The sequence below is a fragment of the Etheostoma cragini genome, chromosome 6 (genome assembly GCF_013103735.1).
Source record: "Etheostoma cragini isolate CJK2018 chromosome 6, CSU_Ecrag_1.0, whole genome shotgun sequence".
Classification (NCBI taxonomy): domain Eukaryota; kingdom Metazoa; phylum Chordata; class Actinopteri; order Perciformes; family Percidae; genus Etheostoma; species Etheostoma cragini.
The window spans coordinates 13,881,790-13,895,861 of NC_048412.1; the positions used below are offsets into that span (position 1 = coordinate 13,881,790).

Below are 14,072 nucleotides of genomic sequence, written 5' to 3' on the forward strand. Positions count from 1 at the left end.
CCAAAAAGAGAACATCAAGAGACGAAAGAGAGAGTGTTTACCTTTGACGACAAGTTCAGCAAAGTTTGAGACCCCCGAGCCCCTGGGTGACTGAGTGACACAGCGGTAAAGGTCTTGATCAGTTCGCTGGATGGTGTCTAGCTGGAAGGACACCACAAAGCGCCGGTGACTCAAGTGCTTGACTGACGCAGTTGTTAAAATGTCCCCATTGTGTCTCTGAAAAGCAGGAATTGAAAGGGTCAGAAAAAGACATATGGGTCATCATGCCCCACTTCCCAGTCAAGCTCCCAAACCCTGGATGCTACACTTCCCATGACGCAACTCAATATATAGTTGCCTCCCTATCTGGTAAATGACCACATCTTAACAGAGATGTAAAACTTTCTGGCTTAAACCTTCTAGAGTAATTGAAGAGGGCTTGTATGATATGGACCTAGCTAGAACAAGTAAGTGTGTTATGTAATGGCGAATATCTCTCTGTAGACAGTTGAATTGTATTGATCCAAGGCGCAAGCGTATGTTTTTTATTTTCTTTCGTTCCATTACTTTTTACCTTATTTTTTCATTCCTTCATTGTTTTTATACTGCACCAACAGGATATATATAGTATATAATAGTTATATTAATGTAATTTAATAAAGATTTTTTATTTATTTAAAAAACAGCCCCCTCGTTAACATACACACACTTACAAACACTCATTACCTATTAACTAATTCCTGTTAACTAGACCTTGTATGCCGTTATTTGCTCAGTGAATTCCTGGGATACTATGCTAATAATGCAATAAAAAACACTTAGATTATTGCTGTCTGGGTCCATTCTTGTTAAAGCTGTGTGATTAAAAAAAGAGGATTGTCCAATTGTGTTTAATTTGATTAGAATAGCAGGACCATCTCTCCGATTTAATCACGCAATATGACAATCAGACATCCTTTAATAAAAACAAATGAAATCTTGTTAAAATAATAGTGATTATGGGGGTATTATGTGTCATGAGTGCTGTCCCTTAATGGAGCCCATCTACAACCTTAGTTGTCCTCGGTGTGCAATGTTATTGGACCAAAACATCAAACTGCTCTGCAGTTAGAATTGGGAGACAGATGGGCTTTGATACATTAAGGTTTAATCAGTTAAGTAAACAGGCTAACTGATGAATAACAGCATGCAGACTCTGTGTTTTGGTATGAATAAAAAGAAACTGTAGCTATGGCTGAGACAACGGCTGGTGTTAGCATAAAGCAGAAACAACACAAACAAGACTGAGGTAGAAAGTGGGGAAAAAGAGGGAAAATGGCGATAGAAAAAAGGGAAAAAGATAGTGGGCTTCAAATGAATGTTGTATGATACACCTAGCGGTTTCACCGTAAGAGGCATTTCTCACATTGTTCCACACCATTAAAACCACCAACATCCGTCAACTCCACGCAGCCTCAACAAAACCCATTGAATCTGACATTTGTTTCTCGTGTTTTCAGGCCATTTTCTTTGTGTGAAATGGTGGACAGGAATTTTGATACTTATCCTTTTGATCTGCCAGTTATAACAGAATCCAAAGCATGTGAACATGCTGGGATTAACAAGGAGAGCTCTGGGTTATGTTAGGCCATCTCGGCTTCTGTAGTGCTTCTAATTTAAGCCTTCAAAAACCACAAAAACTTTGGGCCGAGCCTTTGCAAACAAACACATAAACATGCTAATTAGGGTTAAGCGGGCAATTAATCTTGTGACCGCAAGGAATGAAAAAAAAAACTCAACCATAAACTCCTGCATCCTCCTTGTATCTTCACCTAACCTGTGGATAACAGAAAGGAGGCAGGGGAAATCAAATAAGACGACATCCCTTTATGTTTTGTAAACAATCTGACTGTAGCTAATTGGCGAGGGAACGACAAACCGATCTGTTAATCTGGCACCCGTGCGCAGCCAAGACTGTGATGCAGCTGGTATAGCAGAAAAAAGGAACACAAAGGGGCACAACAACAGAAAACAACAGTGATGCAAGGTCAAGTTCAGAAAACAGCTCAGACAGACATTTGTGAGGCAGACAAAGCAGACAGAAGGACGGTGAAGAGGACAGTAAAAGACAGGGGAGGACAGATTGGGAAGGAGCATTCCAGTGGCCTGGAGATCTCATTACAGCAGGCGCCTGTGTGGTTATGCCAGCTAATTACCCAAAGCATTTGTCTTCATCCTTGTGTTGTGACCAAATGGCTTGTTTGATAAAGTGTTCAGAGAGGTGGCAATGAGGACGCTTCAATTACATCACACGCCTCCCAGTTTCAAACAATACAGTAGGTTTTCCTGAGGTCAACCATGATTACTGGCACTGTAGTGGGTGGTAAGATGTTGGCAAAAGCTGTGAATGTGTGGCTGCGCAGCAATTGCAGCATGAGATGGGAAAATTAGAGCCCTACAGCACAATGACGTTTGGTCCTTTAATCAGGTCTGCATAAAGAGGAGGATTTTAAGAGCACAAAGTTATTCCCACCAGAGGTAAGGACTGTATGGCACGTCCAACCTTCACAGAGCAAGCCATTCTTGATGAGAAGACAGATATCTAACAGCAAATGATTTTAATAAATATAGTCGGCAGTGGAGAAAGCAGAGAACACTATGATCCCGTAATGTGTAACTTTGCAAAGGCAGTGAAGTGAAGAGGCTTTTTAGGCACAAGCAAATTTCAGAAACATAATGATTCAATAACAGAGAAAACTATGTTGCAATGGTTATTTAAGGTAACGTGCTCCAGTTTAAAATTCCATTTTGTATGCAGATAGTTTGGCTACTTGTTGCGATTTACCAACTACCCGTAATCAAACATCTACAAAGAGACACAAAGAACCAAAACGACTACAAAGAGACACAAAATGACCACAGATACAAAACAACTACAAAGAGATGCATGAGGACAACAAAGACACAAAATATAACTACAGAGAAATGCAAAACAACTGCAAAAGACTATAATAAAATGAAAAGGGGCTGCAAAGAGATGCAAAAAAACTCCAAGGATACGGAAAACGACCACAAAGAGTTGCAAACAGAGTGCAAACAGACACAAAACAAGCACAAAGACGCTCTAAACAACTACAAAGACACTCTAAATGACTACAAAGAGAACACAAAACAACCACAAAGACATCCGAAACAACCCCAAAGACACTCTAAACGACTACAAAGAGAACACAAAACAACCACAAAGACATCCAAAACAACCACAAAGACACTCTAAACGACTACAAAGGGAACACAATAACACTGTTGTTTCATTTCAGTCTCTTTCAGTCAGGGTGCTCTGCTGCTTTGTAGCAGGGGCGAGGGGCCTTTTACATGTCTATGCTCAGGGGCCCACGTCTCACTATCTGTCCATGTAAATGTAATCTGTCCTGGCGTGAAGTAACTCTAAAATACACAAGACTTAGTCCATCAAGTGAAAAAAGTACAAACCTAGTTTTCCCTTTGTAGTGTTGAGTGCGTTGGAGGTAGAAACACAAGAAACTCCTATAAACGCCAACATTAAACCACTGACCTCCAGCAGGAACTTCTCAGCCTCAGAAGCTCTTCCAGCAGCAACGCACTGGAAAGTAGCATTTTGGCCAGCGTTGACCTCTTCATCTCCTAGCCTGGAGAAGTGCGGTGCCTTATCTAAAGAGGCAAATAGAGAGGGAAACACAGTGAGATCAAAAGACAAAATGTCAGTCAGCTGCACAAGATACATTTTTTTCAAGATATTTTTTTTTATATACATAAACATCACAAACATGCACCAAAAAGAAAAAAAAGCAGTCACAGATTTTCTCAGTTGAAAGTTTGAAGCAGCACTACACTGACTACTGACTTTCTATAGATATTTTGTAAACCATTCACTGTACATTCACTGTGCTTGGATTGTATTGATGGACATCAGAATGCCTTTATCCTTTAACTTATTTGGTATTTCTTTAACTGAAAAAACACAAAAAAAGAAGAAAAAAAATTCTATTTATTATCAACTGTCAATGTGTGTTGACAGTGGACGATAGAAGATGTTGCATACTTGTTTTCCACAGATTCTCCATAGCCAATCAGAACCTTGTATACTGTATGCCCATCAATCATAAAATAACATTGAAGATTGTAAAAAAAAAAGGTTTAAAACATACATATACTGTATATGTTTTAATGAGACAACGTGTATTAGTGTTTAAATATGTGTTTACAGGGTTGCTTAGTGTATTACCATGTAACTCGCTAACAAACAACAAAATCAGAGGCAATATAAGTCAACCTGCAGAAGAAAAGCCACAGAGTAAGCATTGTCCCACCACATTTAAACTAATAATGTTGCAGCTTGCCGTGCAAACTGCAAATGAGTCCATGTGGGAGTAGCCCTCTCACCCAACTTGGTGGTTAACAATAGTGCAGTGAGAGCCAGACCCCTGGAGAGCCTATATTACTGGGTAAACACCAGCAACGCTGCCTGGCAACTCTGGAAAAATGGGGTAGCACAAGTTGTAATGTCACTCAGGATGATTGACAGGAAGAGATGGTGAAGCAACGGTGAAGCATCGGGGAGAAGCAAATGTTTGGGTCTCACACATTTCCAGCTTGGTTTTGCACCACACTGTTTTCCTATCTAGCAGAGAGGGGGCAATTTGTTGATCTTGTTTGTGTACAGTAAGTGGTAAAGGGAGCGTGCTCACATCTGTACGCCACAGGTGGCCATGTTTCCTTTGGGTGACTCTACCTCCTAATGTTAATTTATAATTCATGCCTGAGAGCAAACATAAACAAACACCGAAATGAGCGTGGATGGGGGGAAAACAAACCCTACTGCGGTGTTATACAGCTGAATGTGTCAGATTTTATCCTCAGTACTCTATAGCATGATAAGTATTTATTTGAAGTCCAACACTGGTTTTAGACTCTGCTTTATCCAGAAATCACAAAAAGGAATTTGTTGAGTTTTTATTTTTTTATTTAATTGTATTTTTTCTTCACTATGTGACACTTTCCTTCGGGTTTTCCCTCATGAGTCAGTCGCTGCCATGTAATGCAGGCTGGCCATGTGCCAAATCATAAGGCATGCTCAGGTCTTGATGAGTCTTAATTATTTAATGGCCACAGTGGGAGCATTCAGAAGATGCCATCTGCTGTCTCCGGGAGAAACAGGGTGACTGACCGGGTGGTACGCATACTGTAGGGGTACGAACCAATCTGGTCCTTGTTTAATAAAATCACTGGTGGTATCCTCTGTGACATGACATCCCTGACAAGTCTCCCAACGCTATCGTGATACCAGCAAGGGATATATAAATATTAAAAGGAAGATAACGCTGAATCCCCTGAAAGCGATCAACCTGTGTGTCAGTTATATATGTCACTTAAAAGCAGCGTGGACCATGGGTGTTCAATGTGCTATGAGCCCTCGTGTTGAGCAGTGGGCTGTACACGGAGTCTGACACTAAGAGACTTTGTTCAGGTATTAAGCTCAGGGGACTTGAATATGTGAATATGTTTTACACAAGTCGCTCAAGGGCTGACTACACACTGAACCTCTACCCTCACTGAAACAAAAAGTACTCGCTGCAGTTACAAAAAACCCTCCCTGAACATTCGCATAAAGCTTTAAAAATGTAGTGCTTGATGGGAAAAAACCCTCTTGTGCACAGTGACTTATGGCAAACGTTGCACCACACTTCCAGTCAGACCAGAGAACATCAAAGTGCAGAAGTCTTTAGAGAGATAATTTGAGATTTCACTGTTTAACAAATACTTTTGGCTGTTGGAATGGCAGTTTTGGCATTTGAGTGTCACAATGGTTTAATAGCACTGCTGTTGGCACAAGACGCCTCAGGAAAACCTGCAGTAGGAATATGAAAGGTCGATCGGTCATTACTCTTCCCCTCGTCCCATTTAGATTTCATGCTGCTTTGAAATAAAGGTTTCTCCCAAAACCACTAAACTTTTTCTTTCCCCCTCTTGCACCTTCTGTAATTGCAATTCATTGTCAGAAGTGGCACTTACAGCAGGGGTAGTTGAGCACCATGATGTCATCTATGGCAATATAGCCTCGCCGTTCTCTGGAAACTGTTGCCTCAATCAGCACCTGCAAAAGTGAAGACAACATGAATATGTGATGAACAGATTTAATTCATAACTAGAACTTCTAAAGCATACACTTTTGACTAACCTAATGGTCTCAAAGCTGAAGCGTACGAGCAATTTTCTACAGAACACTGAAGGTTGTAAATGTAAATGTAAATGTAAATGTGCTGTATTTATATAGCGCTTTTCCAGTCTTAACAACTGCTCAAAGCGCTTTTACATCTACAGGGAACATTCACCATTCACACACATTCATACACTGTGGCGGGGGCTGCCGTACAAGGTGCCACCTGCCCATCAGATAAACATTCACACACATTCACACTCCGATGCACAGCACCGGGGGCAACTCGGGGTTCAGTGTCTTGCCCAGGGACACTTCGACAATGACTGCAGGGGCGGGGATCGAACCACCAACCTTCCGATTGGCAGGCAACCACTCTACCACTGAGCCACAGCCGCCCGAAGGTTGTGTGAATTCTATTACTCTTGTCATCTTGACAGATGCATTGATTACAAAAATGCCCATCACCACATGGTTGCATATCTGCTGACCCAAAACCAAATGAGAGACAATGAGAGGAATAAAAAAAGACAGAAGAATAAAAATAAAGAGACGGATAAGTTTAGCCTCAGTCCGCAGGGCCAAGAAACATAATGGCTTTATCAGGAAGCACACAATGTGTCGCCTGAGTCATGAGCTCCATTCTGCATTCAGGGCGCAAGCTGCTATAAAACCAAACAACAGATAATACAGCTTGCACAGGGCCACAAGACTCAGGGGAGAAAAAAACTCCATACTGGCCTTCGGAACAATAAGCTGGATGAGCAGCAGGCTCTCATGAAACCTAATCAATATCAAATCACCATCCTCAGTAATAGTGAGAGAGTTATGAGCCACAGGGGTGATGTTTGTTTTCACAGCACCAAGGACAGTCTTCCATCCACAGGTTTGATCAAAGGCCAGCTTTGAGTTATTGTTTCTCATAATCCTCTGACCAAATGATTACAACATGGTTTCTATCACTGGGTCTTGATTTTTACTGAGGCCGCCACACACACACACGCACAAACCACACCTAAACTATGTTATATCCTCCTAGCATCTGTGAACATTTGTGTCGGATGTCTGTGTTTACACGCTAGCATAGCTGTAAAGGGTTAGGCAAGATTGGAGATAATTCTTCTCAAAGTCGGATCAAGTTATAACAGCTTCACCTGGGACTTTCTTAGGTGTTTTTGTTCACTTCACAAACAATACACGTTTCTATGAACATGAAGACAGGAAGAAGTTAGACAAGACAGTAGTATGACCAAGAAGAATCTTAGGCTCCAATCAACTTGTTCAAAGATTTTAACGGCATCTCATGGTCTACCTCAGCAAATGGAATTCCTATTTTTATTTTTTTCACTGAGGAAAATCTTGAGATGTGGTTAAAAGCTTAGGAAAAGGATAAAACATGGACCTTGAGCTAAAAAGCATTCTCAAATGCATCGATCACATAACTAAATTACATCAAGACAGATTAGAGTGCCTTCTTACATTTTCTGCATTGTATAAAGATAAAACTGGGTATTTGAAAATGTTCTTCTGTATATTGGTGGCAATAATAATACTTCAGTGTCAGTGTCAATAAGAAAACAAGACTTTTTTCTTTGTAAATGAAAGTTCAAACTACGACAAAAATCAAAACACTAAACCCTCATTTGTATATGGACTACTCACCTTGTGTTACCTTGAGTTCTGGTAAAAAAAAATGTGTTTTCCTCGCATGCCTCCACAATAAAAGAATTTATTAAACACATTCAATTCAGAATTCAAGGTAACATAGGGTGAGTAATTAATACTAATTAATAATCAATACAAATGATCACTTTAAGAGCTGAGTATTGCTTTAGGGTCTTTCTCAGCATACTCTGTCCACTGAGGAAAACTGAAAGATGTGGTTAAAAGAAGATGTGGCTCATGAAAAAGCTTAAAAGTGGACCTTGGTCAGGTGGAGGTACGATTCTTTGTCAGGAAATGTTCTTGGTGGTGGTGGGCTTTATACAATGATGGACAGATGATCAGTAATGTAATCAACCATGTCACCAAAGAGCGCTTAGATTGAATTTGTTTACAACAAAGACTGCTGCCATTGGAGTTGAGATGTGTAGATTGCGCCATCGTGTCTGTTATAGAAGATATCGACAGGACGTTGATTTTTAAAAGAGGAACAGAGAACCGCGATCCAGGCATTTGTCAATCGGAAAGATGTTTTTGTCGTCCTACCTACGGGATTCGGCAAAAGTTCCACATAACCCACATACCCCGTTGCTCTGATAATGGATTGAGTGGTTCGGTTGAAACACGTCCCATAACCACAGTGGTATTAGACTCATGTGGAATATGAAAAGGATTTTTTACAAAAAAATTTTTTCCACAAAGTCAAATGCATTGTCATATTACAAAATTACATCAACACAACTTAGAGTACCTTCTGATCGATGGTTTTCTGTGTTGCACAGCAGCATGACTTGTATGAAAGTCTCACATAAGTAACAGTAACACATGCCAATTTTTGGAATGAAACAGTTTTAAAATGTTGCTAAAGACGTATTTTAGGCAACAAGTATCGTAACGTTTGATACCAGGACCAATAAGACACCCAGATTATCTTCACCACAACAAAGTGCTTGTGTTTGCACACCACATTTTAAGAGTACCAACAACATCTCCAGGACCTATGGCCCAAATCTCAGCCTTCCACAGTCGGCAGGAATGAGACAGCCCACCTCTCTAGACACGGAAAGGAAAGAAAGACATCTGATTACAGCAACAATTGGTGTGACAACAACCCTGACCATGCACAACACTTAAAGGCACCGGCGCTGGCATGATGGGATGTGAGGAGATTGGGGTCAGCTAATAGACTCCTGACAGAATGAGAGGCAGAGAGCCAGGCGTGCACAGAGAAGAAACGGGAGACTAGAAAGTTGACAGAAGGAGGGGTGAGATGAAAAGCAGGAGGAAAGGTCCTGGCTGCTGGGACTCAGTGAAGGAGGGTGACCCTGCTCTGCGAATAGATGGCTGCACACTCCTCCGGCTCAGGGAGGGACACTCAGGCTAATCTCCTTCTGCCAGAGTCCATTTTCCTGTTTGTTCCCACACACCGCTGGAACCTGAGCAGGAAGACGCCACCGGCTGTAAAAAGGGATATATCACCATTTCCTGTTTTCATCATTTCCACTTTCCCCTCTATTTCAAGTGGTCTATTTTCTTCTAAAAAGCCTCTTTTCTCATTTCATTCTTTCTGTTTTTAAATTTTTCATTGTCTTTATTTCTTTCAGCATCCATCTTTTTCTCTTTCCTATTCTTTTGCACCATACGAATGTACAATATTTACAGCATTTAGGGCACAATATCCTGCAATATGTTTACCTGAATTGCACACGGCACCATGTCATTAGACTAACATTGAAATTAGCCAGAAACCCTGACTAGGCATAATGGTATACAAGGAAGTAAAACGTGTCTTGAAAGTCTAATTGAAGGTGTTATTACTCTCTGCTGAGCTAAAACACTCAATAAGATACTGATTACTGGTAAATCGTCAGTCTTCTTAGCCATTAGGACAGCAGGTTATTAAGAAGGAGACACTCTGTGCATTTGTTTCAATAAACAACCTTCCCAGATTTTTATTGAAAGGCACTTTCCCAATGAAACTTTCTATCTGCTTGTACTTTATTCTAATGAATGGCTACTTTATTTCCAAAAGATATAAAAAATGCAGGAACCATCTTATGAGGGGAAAAAAACTAAAAGTGTGACACGCAGTGATTTATGACTGATATAAAATGCACATTAGGAGAACATATTACATTACCCTGCTATTTTGGCTTTTAGAAGCAATTGTTATGTATACAAATCCTGAGATGATTTATATGGCCTGATAAACCAACTTCTAACTTTTCCACTCCAGTCAGGAGACATCATTAGACACAGAAAGCTTTCACTCACCATTAGACACAGTCATAGATAAATAACTTCTTAAATATTCACAGACAAAAGGTCACATGCTGAAGTAAATCTGTTCAGGTGGAACATGCCTAAGGATTGTCTGTGTCTGCGAATATGTATTAAATCTTAGGAATCTTATTTTGCTCTCCACAGTATTTCACAAAAGCCTTTTCGATAGTCATAGGCTCAGCAGTCTGCAGTGGGGAAAACAGGAGATATTGTCAGCCAAAGCTGAGACATGCTGATTCTCATTTGCAAGTCTTTGATGTGCCTAAGTCTTTTAAAGAAATGAGTCTAATAAGTAAACAAGATGGCTTCATGGGAAACATTATAAAGGGAGCTAGTCTTGTTTACGAGACATGCTAGATGTGTACAGAATGTGGCAATCAAATATGTTCATATATAATGTTTCTTTGTCTTTAAGATGTTCTAAATGTTGGGAAATATGCCCAAAATATCCTAATCGTGATGAGTAGATCGATACCAATCTCATGTCCTGTGTTCAGTTCAGAGTTGGTAGCCTAGCCTAGCTTAGCATAAAGACTAGGTGCAGGCCAGACCATAGCATTAAGATTAAGAAAACAAAATGCGTAAAAGCACATCTAATTAACACGGTATATCTCCTTTATTTAAACAAACCACATTGCTAAGCAACCTTACAGTAACGACAAAACTCCAGGTAGTCCCTGCGCATCGCACCGTTAAAATCTGAACTTGTCCTTTATTTGTTTTTTTTGTACAGATTAAACAAACATTATACAAATAAATTATTTTGTGTATTGTTATAAGGGGTTATGTGCTGGACTACTTCTTAGCAGGAGGCAATGATTTTCTGAAGGCTTTTTGTCACTAAGTAGTAGTCTATATCCTCGAAGTACCACTTTCGGGATTGCTCCGTTGCCAACGGAATTCTGTCGGATTTTACTCATTTAGGCCAGATATTTGTTACCTCCGGCTTCCTTTGTGTTGACATTTTAAACTCCTGAGGATTTGACTATGGTTAACTGCTCCTCAGATCTCTGCAGGGCAAATCCAGAATGCTAGCTAGAATATCTGTCCAATCTGAGTTTTCTGTTGCATGACTAAAACAACTTTTGAACGTACACTTTGCACCAAAACAAGCCCATGACGATTGTGATTGGTTTAAAGCAATGTCAATAAACTGGAGCATGTTTTTCTCCCGTTCCAGAATGCTGTGTGGACTCGCCAGACCCTCCTCCGCAGAGTCATGGTGGAGAAAGATCTGGCAAAGCAAGACTACTGTGTGATTACCAGGCAGTGGTTTTTGCATGTAGCAATGTGCATTTGACATGACATATGAGTATTGTATAAAGAAAATAAAACCCATCCTTCAAGCAACCAAACTTACAACGCATAGGATGTAGTGAAAGAGGGGATAAATAATATGCACAATATAAACATGAGATAAGATAAGCCGTTATTGATCCCCAGAGCCGGAAAAAGTAAGGCAAAACAGAAGAAGAGCATGTCTGAAAAAGATTCTGACATTTGGAAGGAGACAGAGTAAAGAGACGAAAGTGAAAGATGGTAAAGAGTGGAGGGTGACATGTCTCCTGCTGTAGTTGGCAGTCTTGGAGGGCTGGATAACATCTTTAATATTTGATAACAAGGTTCTCCAGGTATTGCAAACACTTCTACCAATAAGAGGCAGAGAGCGAAATATGGCACTGCACACCAGACACATGACATCTTAAGTCAAGACATCTCAAGGTGATCTTGCTTCCTTAGATTTTTACCCCCAAAAATCCACTTAACTCCAAATCCTAGTTTCACAACTGTGGTAGGAGGAAATGATGTCTGTGTAATGCTTGTCAACACGGATGTAGTTTTAATATAAAGGGCGAGAGAAGAGGAAGAAGATCAGGGGGATTTTGCATTTCAGATATTAATCCTCTTAGTTTTGGTGATTATCAGATAATAGCTTTGGCTGCTTTTATTTACATTCCACAATGACAATTTTAAGACATAAACAGTGACTGTGTGTGCGCTGTAAACAAGGTATTTCATTACACCTTAAATGGTGAAATGAGCAACCTTGAGCATACTCTCACATCTGTTTCTGTGCAGTGCATAAGGCTACACTGACAATTCTATCCCTGTGCTGTAGGCAAGGAACTGGGAGCTCTAATATGACCTGAAATCTAATAAGACGGAAAAATCTGTGGATTTGAAAACCGTCTCTGAATTTATGTGTGGTCTCCTGGGATTTATTTTTGCTCGGAGAGAATGATAAGAAGTGCCTATTCTCCACCTCAGCTTCAAAAGAGTGCTTTGCTAGTTTAATGACGGGGTAAATATGTCTGCCTATCACTTAAAATCCAAAGTGATCATATTACACTTGCTATGGAGCTGATATAACCCACACTCTTTAGCATTTAAAGTAATACAGGCTGCAGCTAACGTGCTTTAAAACTAAAAGTCTCAGGCTGAATTTTAAGAGACATGTGTTGAAGCAAACCAGGCTGTAACAGATTCACCTTGCTCTCCTTTATCTGTTATGTTTTCACTGCTCTGTTGCTTGATAGCTAGCATTAAGATGCTATTAAAGAAAACATTCAGCCTCACAGCTCCACATTTACCCTTTTCTGTTTTGTCTGTGTAACAGAGAGCAGCGATGTGTTGCGAGCCGAGACCCTGTGTCATTCCACAGTGATGAGCTTTTTGACTGCAAAGGGATTAGCAATGTAAGCTGTGGTATATGTGACTTTCAGGGGGCAGTTTGTTTTGCTTTCTATGTACTGAGAAGCAAGCTCGCCTGAGTGACAGTAAAAAGGGAAATGAGAGAGGAAGCAAAGAGGAAAAGCTTGGATTCCATACAATTAGATACATTTTCTCTAATGGTGCCAAAACATGGTGACCAAATCCACAATATTCACAAATTTAATCAAATACATTTGAACACTATGTTCTCCCACACATTAGCTAAAAGCGAGGCCATTAGCTTGTTAGGTTGTTCTGTTAAAAGGCTGTACTGTGAATACTAATTTAAGTGCCAGACCCATCTCCTTCTTCTAGACTGTTTGTCCTGTCTTCTACTCCTCCTCTTAAGCCCATTAAGAACCACCTTCTCCTAACTGGAGCCTCACATCGGAGGCTGCATCACAATTCTGACTCACCTATGAGCCATCTCTTTCTACTGGGATGCTAACAGGACTGTTAGACAAGAAAGTACAACGTTACAAGTACCTCTAGAGGGGGAAGATGAAGGGAGCATGAGGCAAATAGAACTCCTAAGTAAACAGGCAAATTCAATAACACTCAACAGAAAAAGAGTAGGAAGGGTAAAACGTGGTGTTATTATTTTTATGACGTGTCTGTCCTGATGTGATGATCGGGCAGAAAAGTGGTTAGGCAGTCTGTTTTGAGATATCCCAGCCCAGCTCTTACGGCATCCATCAGCAGCAAAACGCTCCTTTAGTAAAAACACTTGACAGTTTCAGCTAACTCACTGTTAAACATTCATCGCAAAAGCAACAGCTATTTAATACATTTAATAAGGGCATTGTAAAAGTCATAATTCACGCTGAAATGCCATAACAAGAAAATAATCCGACAGTGGGGACCTCATTATTTGTTGCACAATTGAGCTAATGAATAGCTTCACTGGCAGGCCAGTTTCCGCAGGGCAAAGCTCAAAACAAGGTGTGGTCAGGCAGTAGCACTGGTTAGCAGAGCTCGGAGTTCTCTTGTCTACTGATTTGTAGCTACTGAGATGACTCCTAAAAATACAGTATGTAAAGAGACAAATTCTGTAGCCCCGGCTGCAAAAGTATCTATATATTTCAAAAAGTATTTCTAAAAAGCTAGGGGACCCTTTGTCTTACTGTCTATGTTATCATCTTAAGTATACTAGTGCAGAGCCCGTTCAAAATGATCCTGTGTGGGATAGGCTGATTGCTCGGCCTGTAGTATTGGTGCTTGGAGTTTTCTCCAGAACTATTGTAGCCCCAAATTACTTACA

The 14,072-nt window shown here is 40.3% G+C and overlaps 1 protein-coding gene across 6 annotated transcripts in view; it reads right to left on the minus strand.

Moving 5' to 3' along the window:
- The window catches only part of ptprub (protein tyrosine phosphatase receptor type Ub), a 153,255-nt gene that overhangs the window by 55,385 nt on the left and 83,798 nt on the right, over positions 1–14,072 (minus strand). For all 6 annotated transcript variants that reach the window (XM_034875362.1, XM_034875366.1, XM_034875365.1 and 3 more), the window contains exons 4-6: positions 6,010–6,091; positions 3,533–3,648; positions 42–216 (exon numbers count right to left, since the gene is read on the minus strand). In XM_034875362.1, the coding sequence (XP_034731253.1) occupies positions 42–216; positions 3,533–3,648; positions 6,010–6,091 (373 nt within the window). The remainder of the gene's footprint in view (positions 1–41; positions 217–3,532; positions 3,649–6,009; positions 6,092–14,072) is intronic.